The following is a 21,580-nucleotide window of genomic DNA, read 5'->3' on the forward strand; positions in this document are numbered from 1 at the left end:
GCCTTTGGAAGGGAAAGTAGGGTTAAGTAGTGCCACCAGCAGACGCTGAACAGAATGGGAGCCCGATTTTTTTTTTTTAAGGAAAGAAAACTGTGCAACACTTAAAGAAAGTAGCTTACAGCCTGTCCAAAAGCACTCAGCAATTCACGGCTCCAGTAACGGCAGCCGGTTCGCACGCAGAGCAGCTGCCCAGTTCAGCACGAAGCGATTCCCGTTCCCCGCTCGCAAGAATAGTGCCGACTCCTGCAGCCCTGGTGGGGCTGCTCCGTGCTCCCAGCAGAGACCCTTCGTGTGCTGGCGTAGCCACTCTTACTGGGTGGGGGGGGTGGAGGGGACGGAGGGGATGGAGGCAGGATCTGCTGGACCAGAGAATTTCACCCCTCTGAAAGCCCAGAAGGGTTTCCTAGAGCTCAGCTGCTTCAACAGGCTACTCCTTGTACAGGCCAAGAACGAAAAGCAAAACGCAGCCCTCTGATTTAAGGTGCTCCTTGACACGAGGGCAGCACGAGGGCCGCAAGCGCGAAGGTCATCCCTGGGGCTGCCTCTGGTGCCTCAAAGTTTCTCGGTTTAGGTTTAGACTCCGCTGTCCTTCCCGCATCCCGGAGAACCATGTTCTGTGAGTAGAGCACAACTTGCCATGATCAAGGACAGCTCAGTTTCTTGGGAAAATCCCAGTGGGAGGCCCACTGAAATCAGCTCAGGGCAGAAGCAAGCAATTATACCTTCCCTTACAGTTGTAAAAAAGCATCATATTATCCCCAAATCTCAGGGCTCCTGCTGGATCCTGGAAGACACAAGTCTTAAATCCACAAGCCCAGATGCCACTGAAGGCAAAGTACCACCCACATTCACAGAATGGGGGGCTACTGAGAGAGCCAAACACAGCTGGCTTTTCTGAAAGAAAGGGGGATCAATACACAATCAAGTAAAATAGTGGAATTCATTTTTTTGTTCAACAAAAAAGTTGTATTTCATTTATGAAACGTGTTAGAAGACTTTTGTGAACCCATGGAGCTAAGATTCAAAGTCTGATTAGTCTTAATTTTTAGATAATCGCTCACGTTCTCTAAGAGCGCACCAGTAGTTTCCAGGAACGGCAGGAGGTGATGCAGTTAAGTATATAAAAAGGATGTCATGGTACCAGTTTATCCTGTTGTTATATAGTTAGTGTTTGGTTTGGTTTAGCAAACAAAATATTCCTGCTCCCTCTGAAAGCGTGGCTGAAGTCATAAATCCCATTTTTCCCAGTGCTGGGGGCAGTGAAGACTACTCCCAGCATCACCAGGTCACGTCTCCGTCTCATGCCGGAGGCTGCAAGTTTCGAATTAAGGAATCGCCGCACAAAACATGATCAGTAACCCTCCGGGGGGGAGGATGGGCCCTGAGAGGAGCAAGAAGATGGTTTCGGCCAGAGGACCTCTGCATGGTCCCACCAAGGCTGGGGGCTAGTGCAGGGGGCGGCGTGAGGAGGAGGGGGAGAGGGAGGAAAAGAGAAAGACAGAGGGAGGGAGAGAAAAAAGGAGGGAAGGGAGGGAAGGAGGAAGAGGAAAAAAAGGAAAAAGAAGAAGAGCAAGGAAGCTCGCAGCCGGGGGGGGGGGGTGCCCAGCTCCTGGCCATCACCCCTCCCTGCCTGCCGGTGCCCGCGGGACGCTCGCCTCTCTCTTCCCAAAATCAACTGCAACTTTTGCCTTCCTTTAGGGAGGACAAAAAGATTTCACGCATAACTTGCCCTGAACAAAGGGACCTCACGCCAGGGCTTTCCTTTTCTTCTTCCTTTTATTTTCTTTCTCTCTTCTGCTGCCGGCTGCCAACGGAAGGAGTGGCTGGGGTGAGGGGGGAGAACTTAATTTTATACCAACGTGGTTACTGCCGACAGCCAGCCTGGAAAGCGCTGTGAGCCCCACGGGGCCGGCAGGCTGGGGATGGATGGGTCAGAAAATACAGGGATCCAGGGAGGAAATCTGAGGACAGGCGCACGGGGTGTTATCGCACACAACGTGCTTGTAAAGACACTCAGGGTGCCCTGGAGAGGGGTCTGGTAACGAATGGCTTCTTACCTAGGAAGAACACACCTTGCACACGCCTTACACCGCGCGCCGCACACCACGCACCTCACACCATGCACCACACACCACCCACCACGCGCCACCGCACACCGTGCACCTCACACCGTGCACCGCACACCGTGCACTGTGCACCACACACTGCACACCGTGCACCGCACACCATGCACCGTACACCATGCGCCGCACACCACGCACCTCACACCATGCACCACACACCGTGCACCGCACACCGTGCACTGTGCACCGCTGCACGCCATGCACCTCGCACCGTGCACCGCACACTGTACCACTCTCCGCATTGGCCCTTTTTGGAGTTTTTCTCACCAGTGTTCAAACCAGAACGAACTCTCACTGATCCTATCAAAAAGGTGACATTTTCACTCCTGTTACCGAAAAAAAAAAAGGGGGGTGTGACCTTTACAAAAACAAAGATGGTTATCAGGACCCTAGATAAGACTAACGTAAACGGCAAGGACACGCTTCTCCGAGTTACGTCTCGCCGTGTTACTGATTAAAGCAGAGAGCGGGGGGCAGCGGAGGGGACCACGCCGCTCGGAGCGGCTGGCGCAGCCTGGCACGGTCCGACGCACGTGGGCACGGCCCGGCATGGCACGGCCTGGCACGGCATGGCACGGCACAGCATGGTCCGACGCATGCGGGCACAGCCCAGCATGGCACAGCCTGGCACGGCATGAGACGGGAGCCAGGCTGGCTGGCCCAGGCGGCCAGCGGCAGGGGCTGCAGGCAGCACGGCCTGGCCAGAGCCGCGGGTGCCCCCTTGCCAGCCCCGTTCCCCAGCCCTGCTGCTCCAGGGGCTCCTGGGGGTGTGCGTGTGAGAGTGAGTGCAGCCTGGGTGTGCAGGTGCACGCGTGTGTGCACGCAGGTGTCTGTGTCTGTGCATGTGCAAGCACGAGTGTGTGCGAGTCTGGGTGTGCATGTGCACACATGTGTGCATGTGCGTGTGAGTCTGTGCATGTGCAAGCATGAGTGTATGCGAGTGTGAGGGTGAGTTTACGTGCATGTGAGTGTGAGCGTGTGTGAGTCTAGGTGTGCACGTGAGCATGGACATCCGCATGCATCTGTGAGCGTGCGCAAGCGTGTGCAAGTCTGGGTGTGCATGTGAGCACGTGTGTGCAAGTGAGCGTGCAAGTGCCTGCGAGGCTGGGTGTGCAGGGCATGCATGTGAGTGGTGTGCAAGTCTGGGTGTGCAGGGGCTGTGAGTGTGCGCATTAGTGTAACGTGCGTGTACGCGTGTACAGGGTGGGGACGCTGCGCGCACGTGCGAGTGTGCGCAGGCCGGGGTGTGCATGCACACCTGCGTGTGTGCGGACCCACAGCCCCGGCACCCCGGGGGCACTGCACAGAGGTCGCGGCAGGCCCAGGAGGACGCTCCAGAAACGGCGCGTTTCCCTGCACCGGGAACGGCTCGCACGCCCGGCCGGAGCGGCAACAGCAAACTCCCGTCCCCGTCAGCAGAACCAGAAAGGACGAAGACAGACTCACCCTGAACAGATGCTTCTGCCGGGGAAAGGGGACGCGGGGAGGTGTCTGGGGCCGCGTGGGCAGGCGCAGTTCGGCGGCGAGGCTGATGGCCAGTAACGCACCAGATTAGCATGGGGTCCAGCAGCTCACAGATTCGGATCAATAGCCCTGCAATCACATGCCAGATGGTTTTGGCAAGGTCAGAAATAAAATAGTTCAAACCAGCTCGCAATGGTTATGCCTTTCTGTGCTTCTCTGCTCAGCCTATCTGGCCTGGATACGTGCTGCTGCACCTTCCAGTTGCAAGGCAGAGCGGAGCCCTCTGAAAATGGCTTTTCCTCCAAGAAAAAGCCCGTGTGCGTACGTAGGAGACAGAGTGTGAGAGTGTGCGTGCGTGTTAGTGTGTGAGGAATCAGGCACATGCAGGAAGACTTGCACGGGGAGCCGGATTTTTTTCTGGTGACCATACCTAATAATTTACTATTTCCAGTTAACAGAAGGCGCTTTACCAAGCCGTAATTTCCGCCACGCTCAATCAATATTAAGCCTCGGTTAAAAAAAAAAAAAAAAACCTAAGAAGATGGAAAAGCAGGTGAGGCGTCGCCGGGGCAGAGGAGCTGCACCGCGCAAGACCTGCCTTGGCCGTGGCGTTTGGCACCTCGGGTGCGCAGCGGGGCCGCGCGTCCCGCCGCCTCCCGGGCCCAAGTGCCCGGCAGCAGCTGGCGGCGGCGGGCAGGGGCCGTCGAGCCGGGACCCCCCGCCCGCCCTCTGACAGCGCATCAAAAGGAAATGGGTCACGCTCCTCCAAGCCGGGTCCACCCCGCTGCCCTTAATTACTGTCTGCGCCAACAAAGGCAACATCTGCGCGGCCCGGCCCTCCGCGGGGACACACGGGCCGGCCACAAACGGCGGCCGGGGGGCCGGGACGGCGGCGGCGGGGCCGCGCACAAAGCGGCGGCGGCGGCGGCGGCGGCGGCGGCGGCGGCGGCGGAGGAGGAGGAGGCGGTGGAGGAGGAGGCGCGGCCCCGGCTCGCCGCCCTCCCGCCCCGTCCCGCGTCCCGCCCCGCCGCCCCCATTGGCGGCCCCGGCCGCCGCCGCCGCCGCCGCCGCCCCGCCCCGTCCCGCGCCCCGCCCCGTCCCGCCCCGCACCGCCCCGCGGGGCGCGGCCGCCGTGCGCGCAGCGGCCCCGCTCTGGACAGCTCCCGCGGGCCGCGCAGACGGCGGAGGCGGCGGCCAGGGCGAGGACATGGCCGGGGGCCGGCGCGGCGGGCCCGGCTGAGCCGCCGCGGCGCCCCGCAGCCCGGCGCCAGGCCCCGCCGCCCCCGCCGCCGCCCCCATGGACTGAATGAAGACGGCCGGCGGCGCCTACCGCTGCCTGCCCGGGGCGCCGGGGGCCTGCGCCATGAACCCCGAGATGCCGCTGGAGCCGCTGGGCAGCCTGCACGGCGCCGGCCCCGAGGCGGAGCTGATGGGCAGCCCCAGCCCGCACCACGGCGGCCGCTCCGCGCCCCTGCGCGCCCCGCCGCCGCCGCCGCAGGAGCTGGCGCCGGCCCCCGGGCGGCCGGCCATGGTGCCCAGCATGGCCTCGCTGCTGGACGGCGCCGCCGAGTACCGGCCCGAGCTCTCCATCCCGCTGCACCACGCCATGGCCATGCCCTGCGACTCCTCGCCGCCCGGCATGGGCATGAGCGGCACCTACACCACGCTGACGCCGCTCCAGCCCCTGCCGCCCATCTCCACCGTCTCCGACAAGTTCCACCACCCGCACCACCACCCGCACGCCCACCACCACCACCACCACCACCACCAGCGCCTCGCCGGCAACGTCAGCGGCAGCTTCACCCTCATGCGCGACGAGCGGGGGCTGCCCGCCATGAACAACCTCTACGGGCCCTACAAGGAGATGCCGGGCATGGGCCAGAGCCTCTCCCCGCTGGCCGCCGCGCCGCTGGGCAACGGCCTGGGCCCCATCCACAACGCCCAGCAGGGCCTCCACGGCTACGGGCCGCCCGGCCACGACAAGATGCTCAGCCCCAACTTCGAGGCCCACAGCGCCATGCTGGCCCGGGGGGACCAGCACCTCTCCCGGGGGCTGGGGACGCCCCCGGCCGCCGTCATGTCCCACCTCAACGGCGTGCACCACCCCGCGCACCCGGGCCACACGCCGTCGCACGGGCCCGGGCTGCCCGCCGGCCGGGAGCGGCCGCCCTCCTCCTCGGGCTCCCAGGTGAGCAGCTCCGGGCAGCTGGAGGAGATCAACACCAAAGAAGTGGCACAAAGGATCACGGCCGAACTGAAGCGCTACAGCATCCCCCAGGCGATCTTCGCCCAGAGGGTGCTGTGTCGTTCTCAGGGGACCCTTTCGGACTTACTAAGGAACCCTAAGCCTTGGAGTAAACTGAAATCCGGCAGGGAGACCTTCAGGAGGATGTGGAAGTGGCTGCAGGAGCCCGAGTTCCAGAGGATGTCGGCCTTGAGACTCGCCGGTAAGTCCCAGCCCCCAGCGGCAGCGGGCCCGGGCGACCTCGGCCCGCTGCCCCTCGCCCCCGCCGAGGCGCTTCCCGGCGGGGCCGGCGCCGTCGGGCCTGGCGCGGCCTCCCCGGGGCGCTGAGCCGCCTGGCCGGCGGTGCGGGTCCGGCGGCGGGGGCAGAACAATAGTTTGGGGCTGGTTTATCCCCCCCGTCCTCCCCCTGCCGGCTTCACCCCCCCCCCACCCCGCGCCGGCCCCCCGCTGTCATCGCTGCGCTCGCTCTTGCTGGGAGCCGTCGGAGTTTGTTTCCCAGCTGCGCGCAGCCCAGCGCGGGAGGCGACCGCGGCCCGGGGCTGAGCGGAGGGGGGCGCTTTCCCCCCCGACCCCCCCCCCCCCCGCCAGCCGGCAGCGGCTCTCGCCGCCTCGGTTCGCCCTCGGCAGCCTCCCCGCTCCGGGCCCGCCGCGGCCGGGGGGGCGTCGAGGGCCGACGGGCGCGGCGGGTCCCCCGGGGCGGCTCTGCGCCGCCGCCTCCCGCCGCGGCGCCGAGCTCCGCTCCGCGGCCCGCTGCGCGCCCGGCACCGCGGCCCGCGCGCGGCGGCGCAGAGCGCGCGGCCCCAGGCGGAGGAGCGCGGTGGGAGAGGGGGGGCCGCGGAGGAGCGCGGCGGGGGGTGGGGGGGGCCGGGGAGCGCGGAGGGGTGCGCAGGGGGCGGCCCGCGCCCGCATTGTTCCGCGGGGAGCGGCGGGCGCCCCCTGGCGCGGCCGCGGCGCGCGGCAGCCTCTATTGTTCTGAAATCGCCCCAAATCGCCGCGGCGGGGGAGCGCGGCGGCCCCGGGAGCGCGGTGCGCGGCGCTGCGGGCGGGGTGCGGAGCGCCGCGTAACCCGCCCGGCCCGTGTCGGCGCTGCCCGTAGCGGACTTGTGCAGCCGGGAGAAACCTGTGTTGCGGAGGGAAGGGAAGAAGGGGGGGGACTAGGGGGAAAATCTCTTCTCATGCGACGGGGGAGCACATCGGAAACGCTTTAGCATTGCTGTGGCTGCCCCAAAAGGAAAGGAAATGTTCGCAGAAACGCGTTTATTGCAGTTTGCTTCCCTGTCCAATCACATGTTAATACAGGACGTCAGGGATACTGAATACTTGTTTTCGAAGATACCCTTTAACACATCTGCCTCCTCGTTACGATAAATTATTTATCTCGTGGATATATATAGATAAATGGTAAATAGGCGGTCTACAGACAGAAATAAGTACAAATATGGTGGTGTGTGCAAGTGTCCGGCTTGGCTCTCTGCTGTGGCAGCAACATGTCCCCAAACACCTTTTACATATTTAGGGATGCTTGTTCGGTCAAGTCCTTCGTTCCTTTATTTCTACTAATTCCAACCTGGAGCGATCAATCTTTGCATATTATTCATTAGCGGAGTTTAAATATAAAGCAGGCTTTCCTGAAGTTGTCTTTTAGTTCAGAGCGCACTCTCGGGTTGAACGCCCGGAGGAGTTGGTTGAGGGAAGAGAGGCAAGGCGCGGGGGGGGGGGGGGGGGTCTCTCTGTTTGCTCCAACCCCTTCCAGCATTTCTTCCTCGCCCTTCTGCGATGCTCCTGTGCTATTGTCGCTGTGGCCGTCGTTCCCCGGCTGATGCTGTGGTTGTTATGCCCCATAGCGTAGGAAGTGACCCAAGGGGGTAGAGCTCTGCTTTGCTTTTGGGGGCCGGAATGGAGCGGGCTCAGAGAGCCCCGGGAAAACTGGGGGCGATTCCCCCTCCGCTGTTCCTAGCGGGGTGTTGTGCGCTTGTCGCACTCCCTAACGATGTGCTTTGGAGAGACTGTGAGATGAGAGGCAACGTCCAGCCTCTCCTCCCCCCTTCCTCGTTCCGTCTTCGAGCTAATTAAGGCGTGAGACATCCTAAGTGACTCGCGTAGCCCTCGTCGGCCCATCCCGGCTGTCAGCGGGACTCGCAGCGCTGCTCAGAGCAGGAAGGTGGTGGATGCGGCAAGTCCCGGCAGAGCCCCGTCCCGGGCGGCCCCGCTCCGGGCGGGACAGGTGGAGGCTCCTGGGCTCACCCGGCTCCGGGCGGGACAAGAGGAGGCTCCTGGTCGCATCCGTGGAAGGAGGGTCCGGCTGGTTGTGGCGAGGGCAGCTGCGTGCCCCTCGCTTTCCTTGGGCCGCCTGAACCAAATACACGCAAGAAAAGGCTAGCAAATATACCGCCCTTTAGAGGTATTCCCGTATGAACCTGCATACTTCTCAGCACTTGTAACAAGTGTGTGAAGGACTCGGTGCATCTCTCATAAAAGACCATTTCTCTCTCTCTCATTCTCTCTTTCTCTCTCTTTTGTTTTTTTTTTTTTTTTTTTTTGGTGAGTCAGTGGATTGCTCTCCTTTTGGCAAGGTACTGAGTGGTGACGGGCAGTCGGGTGCAGAGGGTCTCTGCGTGCTGGGCAGCTCCAGCACGGGGTGGGAAGGGGGCAGAGCAGCAGGAAGAGAAGCCATGAATTATTGATGGCCGTAATCCCTGCCCGACCCAGTACGGGAGATGCTATGGGTTAAACAAGCACCAGCCTGGAGCCTCCAAACGCCTCGCCGAGGCGGCTGGGGATTTTTCAAGGTGAAAGAGGCTTTGCACAGCCGCCCTGCTCTGCTGGTTTTCACAGCAGCCCGGGGGCTGCTTGGGTTTGCAGTCCCCGCCAGGACCCTGGTTAGCCGGGCCGGGGGAAAGTAAGGCTTAAAGCACAGGGATGCGGAGGTGGTTTTGCTCCCGCGTCTTGCAAATTCCTGCTGTCCTCTCCAACACGCCGGGTCGAGAGGGGACGGATATCCAATCCCTTTACATTTTCAGCCTAATGCGGGTCTCGAGGTTTGTCCACAGCAAGAGCTCTTGGTAGTGAAAAAAAGAAAGAGAAGAAGGTAGCAATAGCGGCTGATCTGCAGGGAGCGAGCTTTCGATCAGTGCCGTGTACGGCCTGTGTATTAATCACGTTATGTTGCCTCTGATGCAAGAGACCACGAGTTAATTGTTTTCACCTTTGCGATAGCGATCGCTTGTGGTCAGCTCCCCCCCCCACCCCGCCGCCATCACACACCCCTTTAACCCCTGCCTCCCCCCTAGAAACCCCAAACCCAACGATTTCGCATTGCAGCGGCAGCGCAGGGCGGCGCGATGCGCGGGGCTCGGAGCCGCTCCGCGCCTCTGCGCGCACCGGCGGCCTCCCCGTCGCGGGAAGCGCCAGCGCCGCCGGCGCCCCTTCCCCGCCCTCGGGCGGCGAGGGCGGCTCGTCCCCCCGACGGCGCCCCGGCAGCCCGGCCCGTCGGGCCGCCCTTCCTCCGGCGCCTCCCGCGCAGCGGGGTGGGCAGCGCTCGCAGGCCGCGGAGCAGCAGCCCCGGCCCGGCCCCGCCGCCTTCGGCCCCTTTCGCTTTCATCGCAGCCGCTCGAAGCACGCGGTTATGTCACTTTCTCAAACAAACGTGTACGTGGAGGGAAATCGATGCAGATAATGTTGAGAAGATTAAAAGAGCATTAATGCTGGCAACAAGAACATAAACGTGTGCACCCAGTTTTCATTGATCTGGAACCCGATCCGGCTTATTTCCAGTAATGCTGCTGGTGCTCTTCCTTCCCAGCACCTCGCCCCCCCCTCCCCTCCCGCGCCGGCTCCTTGCCCCCGGCAGGGCGCTGCGGGCTGGGCGCCGCTTGCGGCACCCGGAGCCCCCGGGGCGGCCCGGGCCGCCGGCAGCAGCCGCCTCCGTCGGGGCCTTCCCCGCGGAGCTGTGCGGCGCCCCGGGCCACCCGTCTTCGTGTTCCCTGAGACGCTTCGCAAGGCTGGGGGGAAGGGGGGGGCGTTGCTTCTTAAACTTCCGTAGGCTTAGGAAGGGTGCTGAAATATTCCTTCGCAGTTTTAATCCGGTTTTGTTTTGGGCTGCAAGCGCGTAGGTGGGATCTCCGGTTTTTCGCGCACACCTGCTTCTGGATCGCTGCTCTGCGGTTCCTTCCCGGCTGCGTGTCAGCTAAAACCGGCCTAACTCCATGACGGTCAGCGCCGGGTTTTCTGGTTGCTTCCCGCCTTGGTTTGTCTGCAGAGGTGCAAGCGGGCGCAGAGAAATGCCGTTTGCTTTGCTATTTCGCTCTTTCGAAAACCGAAAGCTCCCCTCCCCGGTGCCCGAGCCCTCGCTGCCGGCCCAAGGCGCTCCCGGGGGGGCGCGCAGCGGGGCCGCCACCCTCCCGCGGGGCCGCCGGGCAGCGCTCGCTCCCCTCGCCCGGGTGATCTGCAGCACTAACGGGGGGAAATATTCCCTGCTGGGCCTTCCTGTGCAACCTATTTAATTACTGCAGATCAATCACACGGGCATCCCGTCTTGTCGGCGCTGTGGCCTAGGCGTTTTCTTTGCTGCGTAGCCCAGGAGCCAGGAAATAGCAGGGGACAGTCCTGCCGGCCGCTTGCAGTCCTCGCCCGGCTGGGCATTGATCCTCCCAGGGAGCGGGGAACCCGCCTGCCGTCGCGGGGCGGGGGGAGTGGGAAAGACCTTTGTAAATTACCGTCCCTTCGGGAAATTGATTTTTTATTACCACGTGTGAATATGCAGCTTCATGGCCTCGATGTTTCCCTTCCCTTTATTCTCCTACTTAAGCCCCTCTGAGCAAAAGGAATGAACGGAAAGCGCTGCCAGATTTCTGAAAACCATTTGCCCCTGTGCTCTTGCTGTAAGTTTTTCTCAAACGAAATGAAAATATATTGTCCTTTGAGAGAAAGCCTTTCTCTCCCCGTGGGAACTGTAGAAGCGGGATATGCTCATTATTTATTTTTCAAAGGACTGCCAAGTCCGTTGATCATCTTCAGCCATTTCTGTACTAGAATTACCGACATCGCTTAGAGCGATTTTGTGCAGTATCGGACATAAAACTGTAAGCAGTACTTGGCAGCTCCTATGGAGGTGTAAGAAGCTCATGCAGTTCAAATTTCAGATATTATCTTAGTTTTAGCCACCTACAGGAACACCGGCAGTGCATTCTATACACACAATAGTAGATCACATCCTATTAAATTTTACACAGATTTTTAAAAATCCAAAACATGTCCTTATGTTAACAAATGCATTCTTTGCCAAATGCTTTAAGGCTACAAGGACAAAATAGCACCCTTTGGCATAACTGTGCACATTAAAACGTCTTCAGAAACGTTTAGAGTGAAAGATAGAACATGCATTCCAATGGGTGCATGGTGGGCTAAAGCAGCGATGGTGAGCAAGGAGAAGGAGGAACCGCTAACAGGTGGAAGGATCTCCGTTAGCCATACGACCCTGTACAGCACATCGTAACAAAGGACCCCCATCTGCAGCAAGAGAAACCTCTGAGAATCTTCAACAAAAATATCTGGCTTTGTTAAAGAGTCCAACTATGCAGATGGAAACAGAAAGATTTTTATTTCTGGAGAGCTGCTATCAATTTTGGATAAACATTCTACTGAAAAATAAAAAAATAAAAAACTCCCCAGTCTTTGAATTCTCACTATACCTTGGCTATCGCTTCGCCACCCTTAGATCTCACCCTTGAAATCACGTAAACGTCCTCTTTCTGCGGCATGGAAGATGCGACATGAATCTGCGTGTGGTGACCACAGGGCATACAGAAGAAATGGCATGAAACCAAATGGGGAGGTCACATAAATAACATTTTCTTATCTTTAACGAGGAGGGAGTGTGCGGCTACTGTCTCCTTCCCCTTTGGAGACTGTGCTGTCGGCATGCCGGGGATCGGCAAGACCCAGGCCAGCAAGGCCCAAGGGAGCAGCCTGCTCGGGCGGCTGCTCCTGCCGTGGCTGGGCTGCCTTGCAGAGGGCTGGTGCCCGCGGAGGGCGAGCAGGGCCGCAACACAGATCCAGTGCCCACGCCGGCTCACCAATCTGCATCTGGAGAGGAGTGCTAGCCCAGTGGAAGGAGGAACCCTTTATTGTTTTATGCAGGGCCAGGGAAACCTTTCACATTGATCCTATTGATCCAATCCTCCCCATTACGGAAACCGCATAGTTAAAGACCCCCGCTCAATAGCTTTACCCTTCATGCTTGCAATACTCTTTTAAGTATTAAGTGGTCTCAGCTGAAGTAGCTGGATGGCTTTAAACCTGAGATTCAAACAAAAGGTGAGGCAGAGAAAGACTTTGCTCCAGGAACCTTCACTGAATCAGTGGTAGGTGTTTGGGATGAGGGCGGACAAAGTCAAGGGGTAAAATATGTCCCCCATGGTATGCTCAGCTCTCTCCGTAAAAGTTCATTTCCTGATTGCCCGCCATAGGTTTCCAGCATTGCTGGGCCTGGGCCCACACCTGCACAGTCCTCACAGCTCTTCTGGCAGAGCAGGCCACAAGGAGTAAAACAGTGTTAGCAAGGTTGTCCTGTACAGTCGGGCGAGCTGGGGACAGCTCTGAGAGCCAGCAGGACAGTGAGGCAGGTGGGACTGCCATTCCCCAAGGGGCTGTGCTGGCTCGGGGACTGCCAGAGGCTCTGGCAGCAGCAATCTGCCCACTGCTCCCCCCACTCTGTGACCTTCTAACTGCATGAACCGCAAATGCGGAAACGTTTCTATAGAATCTTTATTTGCTCTGGCCCCAGTAGGGCAGTCCCTAAATTTCTGCCAGGATGAAAAATATTAATGATCCCTAGGTGAGTCAATGTATTTATCTGCTCAGTGAGTTCAAAGGGCAGAGTTCAACTGTGGTTCAGGTTAATTGAACACGAAACCATGTCCTAATGCCTGCGTTGCCTGCAAAGTACTAAACGTCAGAATATTATCAGTTGGAAGGTGCACCAAATCCATGGTAAGCAAACACAGGAAGAATGCAATTAAAATAACTTTCGTGCTGTAATCTTTTGTAAGTTACCGAGCTCAACTGGGTTCTGAAACTCTGAGTAAAGACCCCTGTGTTGGAAGAAGGGTTTTCTCACCCAATAATACAGTTCTCACTGAATAATACAGGTCTCTCTGACCTGTAGAGCAGCTGCTGCAGTTTAGGCTGAGAATCAGCCTTAGAGTAATATGCTCCTATCAGAGCAGAGCAAAACATTTGTTTACACAATCAGGTTTTGCCTCACACTCGTTTAACTCCATCTAAATTATTTACTGCTTTGAAAAGTCGAAGATTACAACTGGCCCTACTGTACAAACAATGACAGTTCGAAAGCAAGGCAAAAGACTGTCCAGCTAATCCTATGCTTTGCAGATATCTTACTATTTTTCTGGGCTGATCAGCAAAGCACTTGCATTGCTCGTTTACATTTCCTGATTGCTGAATCACGTTATTGATGATTAAACATTTTTATACCAAAACACCATCAATGATTCATTTGTGCAAAACATGCATACTGACCTCTTTGTACTTGTATCCCTTTGGTCGCTGCGCATTTCAGCAGCACTGCCTGGGCCAGTGTGGCTCCTATTTGGAGCTTGCCCAGTGGAGGGGTGGGAGGGCCCCGCCGTCCCCCAGCCCCGCTGCCCCCGGCTGCGCTGGCCGCGAGTGCCCCCTGCCGCCGGCTGCCCACGGGCTGCGCCGGGGCACAGCTGCACGGCCCTACTGCGCGGGGCTGCAGAACATCCCCGGGACGGGAGGTAACCACAGCCCTCAGGGGAGATGCGTCCAGCCCAGGCCCTGGAAGCCAGGTCTGGTTTAACAGGTGCCTTACTCGAAGCTGCATCACGGGTTCCCGTGTGGAAATCTTGGCCATGTTCCTAATATTTGTTTGTTGCAAGTGCTAGAAAAATGCATACTGTCCTATGCATTCATATGTTCTGCTTCTTACACCACCCCCTCACCTTAGCTTGATCTTCCTCCTGCAGTGTTTTACAGGCTACGGTTAACATCTGGCGTGCGTGGTCGGCTCCCTTCTTCATGCCCCCAGGCGGCATAGGGGGTCATGGGAGGGGGCTCACTGTGGCTCTTGCAGGGCACGGGCACCTGGCACAGAGGGCCTGGCCTGAGCATGGAGACAGTCGCAGTGGGAGAGGGTTCCTCCAGTGCAGACAAGTTCTTCTCCTTCTTGTGGAGGACGATGCACCTGCTCTAGGGCAGTGCTGATCTATGCCATACTGCGCTGCTTCATAGGCTGCTGTGCGCTCCCTGCTGCCTTGTAAACCCCTTTGCCTCAGCGCACTGGGGAATAGTTCAGCTGTGGCCTCTGTGTGAAAAGTGCAGTAGGAAGTTCAGCAGGATGCTTTTCCTGCTGAAAAGAAGAGAATTAGTGATAGGCAGAGCGATGAGCGCTGCTGAAGCCGATGCATTTAGAAAGGCCGACGTCTGTGGAGGTAAAGGAGAGCGGGTGCTCGGCAGAGCCCGGCCTCCGAAGGCCCTGCCGCGGCCAGCAGGGCAACCCGGTGGGACGCGCCGCCGCCGTGCGGATCATCAGCACCACGGACAGCGCCGCCGCCTCGGGTCTTCAGCACCACGGACAGCGCCGCCGCCTCGGGTCTTCAGCAGCACGGACAGCGCCACCGCGAAGGGCTGGGGCTGAGCAGGAGCGCAGCCTCTGTCACCAGCAGACACTTAATTAGCACCGTCAGCGCTAGGAAGAGTCCTTTGGCTGAGATTTGTTTATACTATAGATAATCGCTGAGGAAGTCCTAGTTTACAGGTGGTTTGCTATCATCTATGTGGCCTCAGTCTGTTAGTATTCTAGCTACATTTTCTTTTAGTAGATTTTGGAGACTATTTTGTCAGCCATAAATACAGCTGAGAATTAAGGCATAATAACATCTACATTAAGTACATTAAATATATATAAAATTATTTCTTAAGGTTGAACAAAATATGCAGGAATCTTTAGATTCTTTGAAAGGTGCTTAGTGGCTTAAAATATTAGTACTCTCTTCAGATATAGATTAGTGGTTATATTTGAACTATCCATGCAGTAAATTGTGGTGCTATGTGATAAATCATATTTCTCATGTATCAGCTTTCTAAAGTAATATCTGTTCTGATCTTTTTGCTCCACCCTGTTCCTGAAGACGCTGAAGACGTTTCTGCTTTGCATACATTCAAATACCATTTTTGCTAAGCAACCTATTTTTATCAGTTTCTTGATTGTCTGATAGAGATAAATCTGACCCCACTTGTTATTAAATGCATCCCTATTTTTCTTCCTCTCCTTCTTTTTCAAGAACCAGTCCATCCCATTCTTTTTCTAATCTCTCATCATTTGTATGGAGATTTCCAAAATTCAAATGCTCCTCTGCATTTGAAAACTGACAGAATTGTATTTGTGACAATGAACTTGTAAAAGAGAGAACATTTTTGCCAAAAGGATTATTTTCCAAAAGCTCAGATCCTCTTTCTTCCCATGTTCTTTACAGGGGCATTTTGACTCAAGCTTTGCACTTCTTTTTTCTGCACCATGCTCCCAGTTGATCATCCTTTATACCTTTTCTTGTTTTAAGCATAAAATTTTGTACTAGATGTTTCTGCCATCCACCAATTGCAAGTTGTTTTTTCATCCCTTCCAGCTAGGCTTTACTCAGCTGTAGCGAGTTTCTTGCCAGTATCCCGACACATCTATGCTCAATCCCCAAGCCCTAAACATAGCAGACTCCTTGCATCCGAGGAGCTCCCATGTGGCTGCCTTCAGAATGGAAACAGGGCTCTGCAGGCATATGGAGGATTAATCAAATATGGAAACAGGGCTGAAATGGACCTTGAGCCATCACCTGTCCTGACAGCCTGACCCATTCTTTTGTGATGGAGATTTCACAGACAGTCTCTTCCAGAGCTTAGCTATCCTTACAGATATGCAACAGTCTTTAATGACTAACTTTAATCTCCATTTTTGTCATTTAAATCCTTTATTTCTCATCTTATCCCCACTAGAAAGAGCAAAAAATTCATATTCTTTTTTTTTTCTGACAGCAATCTGTTTGTATTTAGGACGGTTATCATGTCTTCTGTCTTCTCTAGACAAAACTCCACTCTACTTTGGAGATGAATATTCAGAGGAAACATTATGTCTCAGCAGGACAGACAATACCTTTTTCCAAGGTAAAAGATTTTTGCATCCAGTCCCGATCTTGCAGACTTTTGCATAGAAGACTCACTGCTTTGTAGAGGATTTTTTATGCAGAAATCATACAAATTAGACTAATCTCAAATGGGCACAGGGATAAGATCAACAAGACAATTCACTCATTGTAGGTAGAAATGCAATCAGAAAAGAAAATGGAGTGTTTGGGGTTTGTTTGGGTTTCTTTTGAACTATAAAATCAAACTACTGCGTTATGAAAAAAGGGGGCTCAAAATACTGGTAAATGCTCCACAGAGGAACTATTAGGCAAGCAATAGAGGCTGGCAGTTTCCCAAAACACACATTGTCTCTGGGACCAAAATATGTCTAAGTGAGCAGGGAACATATGTATAAACAGCGGTGATTTTTCAGCAGATCTCATCTTGTCATAATGGAGATCTAAAAATGAAGGCCTGTACTGAGGCATTAAGCTTTGGCAAGCAGCACATAGCTGAAGAGGATAAAGGAAGAATATAAGGAAGTCTTCCTCACAGAAACCATTTCTCTTCCTCTCCCACACATCATCTTCACTGCTGTCCTCCTCCGTGCATATCATGCCACCTTGTTTGCACACCTGGTGAAAAGACAGCCGCTTTCCTCAGTAGCCAGTGCAGCTATACGAGCGTCCTTCCTCCAGCCACCATGGCAAGGACTGCTGGCACGATGGTACTGCATCAGTCCTCATTGCAGGCTACCAACATGAAAAGGCTCACACTGGCTTTCATGGTTCCTGGGGATGAGATGTGAGCTTCCAGAGCTTTTCTTCAGTCCTTAGGGCATCTTCAATGCCAAATTTTTCCTCCATCATGCCCAGATACTGGCAGAGCGCAGCATCTTGGTTCTCCTCTCACATCTAGCCCTGAGCACTCACCTTCAAAGAGATGTTGCGAGGGGCCATGGGGCGCACAGACCCAACGCAGGTACCACACTCGGTTTGTGCGTAGCTTGTATCCACTAGAGTAGTACGAACACTACCTGACACAACTGCTGTCACCCACACAACCCGATGAAGAGATGTCCCCTTCTCCCATCCACCTGCACAGCGGTAGCACATACACTGAGGACATGGGTGACCCGCAGCCTCTTCTGCCTGAAGGGAGTTCACTCACGTTGCTCACCTTCACACATCAACAGAAACAGCTCTGAGAGCAGCAAGGGCAACGCAGAGCTGGCTTTTCCAGACAAGTGTCAGCAGTTTTGCTCCTTTCTTCTCTGGTTCTTCATAATTGCGTCCTATCAGTAATAACTGCAAATAAATAATTATTTCCTGCTTTTTATTGTAAGACAGGATATCTGAAAGCAAAGTGGTTCTGGAGGCATAGAGCAAGAAGTCAGGAGGTCCATACTTTCCCTGTAGCTTGCAAGTAGGACCCAGGGGGCTCAGCTCAAGACTCTGACTTGTAAGTACAAGGCGGTAGGAGGCAACTGCAGCCTGCGTGTGTGCACAGTGCACGTACTGAAGGGAAAGCAGCTTGAAGTAATTAGTAGAAAATGCTAAAGACAAGGTATTTCAAATTCAAATCCTTCCTAAGATTTGAGACTCTCAGTCAGTGCTTACTCACCTCCTCCTCTATTAAATTCCCTCTCCTGTCTTGGAAAAGATACCTACATACTTTTATTTCTGCAAGTGGAGAAAGTCACTGCTGTGTTGTCGTACTTGAGAGGATGTGATGGTGCAACACTCTTGCAGCTGCAACTACAACAGGCAGAGCTCTCAGCGGGGGGAAAGTGCAGTGTCAGTTCTGTGCTCTGACTAAGGGAATATAAATCCACCTTACAGAAAAGTGTTTTAATTCGGCTGGAAACTATTTGGCCATTTAAGAAGGGGAGTCTTCAGAACAAGAGGAAACATAAATCTTTTAAGTGTTACAAGTGAAGGAGTCACTGAGTGTCGTTCCAAGCGTTCAACGTTTCGCTGTTACTGGGTGGAGTACCTGAGCTGTGCTGTGTTTTACCCAGTGTTTCTCCCCTGCAAAGTGCCCAAGCAGTGGCAGAAAATAACCTAGCTTAAATCCCCTCTTTAGGGACCCACCTCAGCCATGGGCTGCCTTATCCTTCTAGATTTCTCCCTGGTCCATGTTAACCCTCTTCCCTTCCCACGGGACATGCCCCAGTGACTGCACAGTTATGCAAAAGATGGGTTCTCCCACCACCCTTGTTTTAAAAGAAAGACTGAACAATGGAAATGTCTTGGAAAAAAGGTTTCAGATGTACCCTTCTTTCTTCGGTGATTCTAGCGACTGACTGAAGCAGTTTCTGCTCAGCAAAGGTGGGACTCAGGGACCTGCCCTGTGTTGCTAAGCCTGGGGCTTAACTTTTAGGCTCTCTGGGGCTTGGTGTTGCCATGCCAAAGGTCCCTGTGGGATTTTGAGCATTTACTCAGGCACCTTTAATATGAAAATAATTGTTGTCCACAGGTTTTAGACACCTCTGGATTCTGGCAACAGCGAACAAGGCTTTTAGGCAAGCTAAATTTTATCTTTAGGCTGTTAAGTTCTCACATGGGTATGTTCCTCAGCTGCTCCTCACCTCAGCTTCTCCGTGTATCTAGGGATATGATGGAAAGACTAACGCTTCATAGTCTTGCTTTGCTGCTAATTGTGAAGTGCTCTGGGACTGGGACAAGCACACCAAAAAAAGCAATGATAGATTTTAGGGTTTTTTTGCTGGGTGCAAAAATATTTCTTGTCATTTGGTGTTGTAAGTGCAGCAGGACACATATGAATGGATACAGTGAGGTCCCTCCCCATTTGGATATACTCCACATGCCAGTAAAAAGAAAAAGCATAAAAGGGGGGTGACCGGTCTCTCCTCTGCTCCTCCTCCTTCTGGGGCTGGTTCTGTACCAGCTCAGTTATCTGACAAGTGGCTGATGATAGTGATAAATGTTCAAATCCTAATTCAGTCAGAGCTCCTTGACTGGACTGAGGGATGGCTTTCATAACTAATAGTAAATACTTTTATCCTCAGAAGCGTGGAACTTGTGGTGGGATTTGTCCAGGCCTGTGGGCACAGTCTGGCTAAAGCGGATTCTGCCGTGCCTTTGACGTAAGTCGGTCCTGCTGGTGTAGCAGAATGGCACGTCAGAGTGGCCCACTGGGTGACACCACTTGTCATAGCCGGGGGGGGGATACATTTAAATGCTGTCGCTTTTGCCTGTTTATGTCAGCTTGTGTTTCTCAAAGCAGTTTGCACTTCAAAATGGCACAAGTATATTTTGGCTTGTCAACAAGGATTATACAATTATGCAAGGTGCATGTGTCTGTCTGCCTCTGTGGCCTCCCCGCCCCTCTCCTCACAATGTCATTTGGACCCTGTGGTCAACATGAGCCTAATTTCACACTGGGCTGGAGGCCTCAAAGATATCTAAGGGGGGTGTTTCTACCCGTTTTTGTGGAAACAAGAAGCTGTTTAGAGAAATAAGGCCTCATAAGTGCCTGAGCTGAAAAAAAGCTATGACATAAGTTTGCACCATATTAGATGATGTTTGCACCTGGAAAGAGAGCTTATAAATGTCCCAGCTACTGAAAAAGGTAAATTAAGAACATATAAACTGAAACACATAAACCTGAACACCTAAACAGAAGTCTGTCGGAAATCAGGGCTGTTCATTCTGCAGCCCACAGAACTGCTTGCTTGTGAAGAGGGCTGAATAATTAGCGTTGGAGGACGCCCTCTGCCTAGGCCGCAGAAAAAGAAACTCTGGGGTTGCTCTGCAGAAACCGTTTCAGTCTATGGTTAAAGCTTAAGACCGCTTGGTGGCAAGGAGTACATTTAAACTGTGTTGTATGCTCACCAAGCCTCCACTCATTCTTGCCCTGGAGTGCAATAAATTGGCCCTATCCCATTCATTATTTATTATTCTGTATTAATGATGGATGTATATTACAATAGTACTTAGAAGCCCCTGTCAGGGATGCCACATTGAGATAGGTGTAGCAGTATCGCGTAGGAGGAAGCAGTCCCAGCCCCACAGAATTTGCAGTCCAATTGCAGCTGTCCAGCAGATTTACAAGAGATTGGACACAAATAGCTGGAGACCTGCTACGTGCCAGAAGGAAGTTTAAAAGAACAAAGCCTCAAAATCCGTTCATCTTTCCTTCTCGAATAGCCGAAGGATGCAAGTACTAGATATGGAAGGGACTCCTCTCAATGATAGAATTAAGAAAAGAGAAAATTTAGGTTGAGTATCAAGAAAAAATTCCTGACAGGAAACGCTTAGGCTGTGCAATTGTTTCTCGGGGTCTTACATCCTGAAACAAGAATCACTGCAGAGTGAACATGTTGCATTTACAGGAGGGCTTGTCGGGGTGAGTGAAGAGAGATTTTCCACTAACGCTTGATCCCTCTGAAAGGAGAGAATTAACACATTGTACTACACTTTTCATTTGTGCGCATATGCTATTCTTCTAGATAAATGCCTTCAGAGGGCATTCATAGGGATTAAAAAAAATCAAGAGGGTTTAATGTGTGTGTGTAGCAGATGGAAATAAGCAGACAAATGTGCACTGGCTGCATACCCTAACAATGTGATTATTTGCATCTTCATTCAAATTGTTTCTTGTTACATAATGATTTTGTACACAGTGGAGTACTTAACCTAATTTGTATTGATCTCAATTGCTTTCATTTGTGCATACTTAATTCAGAGAGGTAATCAAATTGATTTTTGAGGCCTAGTTTTTAAGAGATTGTAGTAGCACAGATATACAAGAGGTTGCTTTAAGTGAATCATATCAAAAGAAAACATTTTAAACCTTTGGAAAACGTTTTGATGGTCATTTCATTGTGTTCAGTATTACTAGCATAATTAAATTTCTTTCACATTGAGTTCTCTCTGAAATCGAATTGAGAAGCATTTTTTAGTTCCATCAGACAGATAACTTGGTTTAGTTGACTTTGTACTACACCCATACAAAACAACATATAACAGATCAATATTCATGGCTTATCCTTACAAACAATAGAGAGGAATGACTTACTGTTGGATTAAAATAATGTCATTTTCTGCTTGATTCCTTCTTAGCATTTACTTATTTGTTTCATAGTTTCAAAGTCACTTTTGCCATTATAGTAAAAAAAAGTCATAAAACCTGTGAGTAACCAAGGGCATCATCAGAAAGAAGGAAGCGGAGTTAACCTGAGAGACTGTGGGGAATCAAACGAGGAGGTGATGGAGACAAAGGGAGTCTCTTTCCAGGGAAAGCAGATCATACAGTGGGGCCTTGCAAAATTTTAGACTGCTGAGTAGTCTTCCAAGATATCTGGTTGAAACCTCCTTGCTTAATTTGTTTAAAATTAGAGTTAGCTGAGGAGGGAGATGGAGTGATGTCAGATGTGTGCTGGAGCTTTGTTTGTGTAAGAAGCAGGACTAGCACCGTGTTTGAGTTTCCTAGGACATAAAATCACTTGAGCTGTTTCCTTAAGATGTTGCCAGTATCCAAAACAAACCAGAATCAGGCTCTCATAGCAAGAAGGTGATGGATTTGTAGCCTCAGAGGCTCCCTCAGTGTCTGTCTTCTACAGTTTGGT

The 21,580-nt window shown here is 53.8% G+C and overlaps 1 protein-coding gene across 3 annotated transcripts in view; it reads left to right on the plus strand.

Annotated features, from left to right (window-relative positions):
* The first annotated feature begins 4,879 nt into the window (after window positions 1–4,879).
* The window catches only part of LOC138064638 (one cut domain family member 2-like), a 40,460-nt gene continuing 23,759 nt past the window's right edge, over window positions 4,880–21,580 (plus strand). For all 3 annotated transcript variants that reach the window (XM_068928098.1, XM_068928099.1, XM_068928100.1), the window contains exon 1: window positions 4,880–6,034. In XM_068928098.1, coding sequence (XP_068784199.1) covers window positions 4,894–6,034 — 1,141 coding nt within the window. In that variant the 5' untranslated portion in view covers window positions 4,880–4,893. The remainder of the gene's footprint in view (window positions 6,035–21,580) is intronic.

The sequence above is a fragment of the Struthio camelus genome, chromosome Z (assembly GCF_040807025.1).
Source record: "Struthio camelus isolate bStrCam1 chromosome Z, bStrCam1.hap1, whole genome shotgun sequence".
Taxonomy (NCBI): Eukaryota; Metazoa; Chordata; class Aves; order Struthioniformes; family Struthionidae; genus Struthio; species Struthio camelus.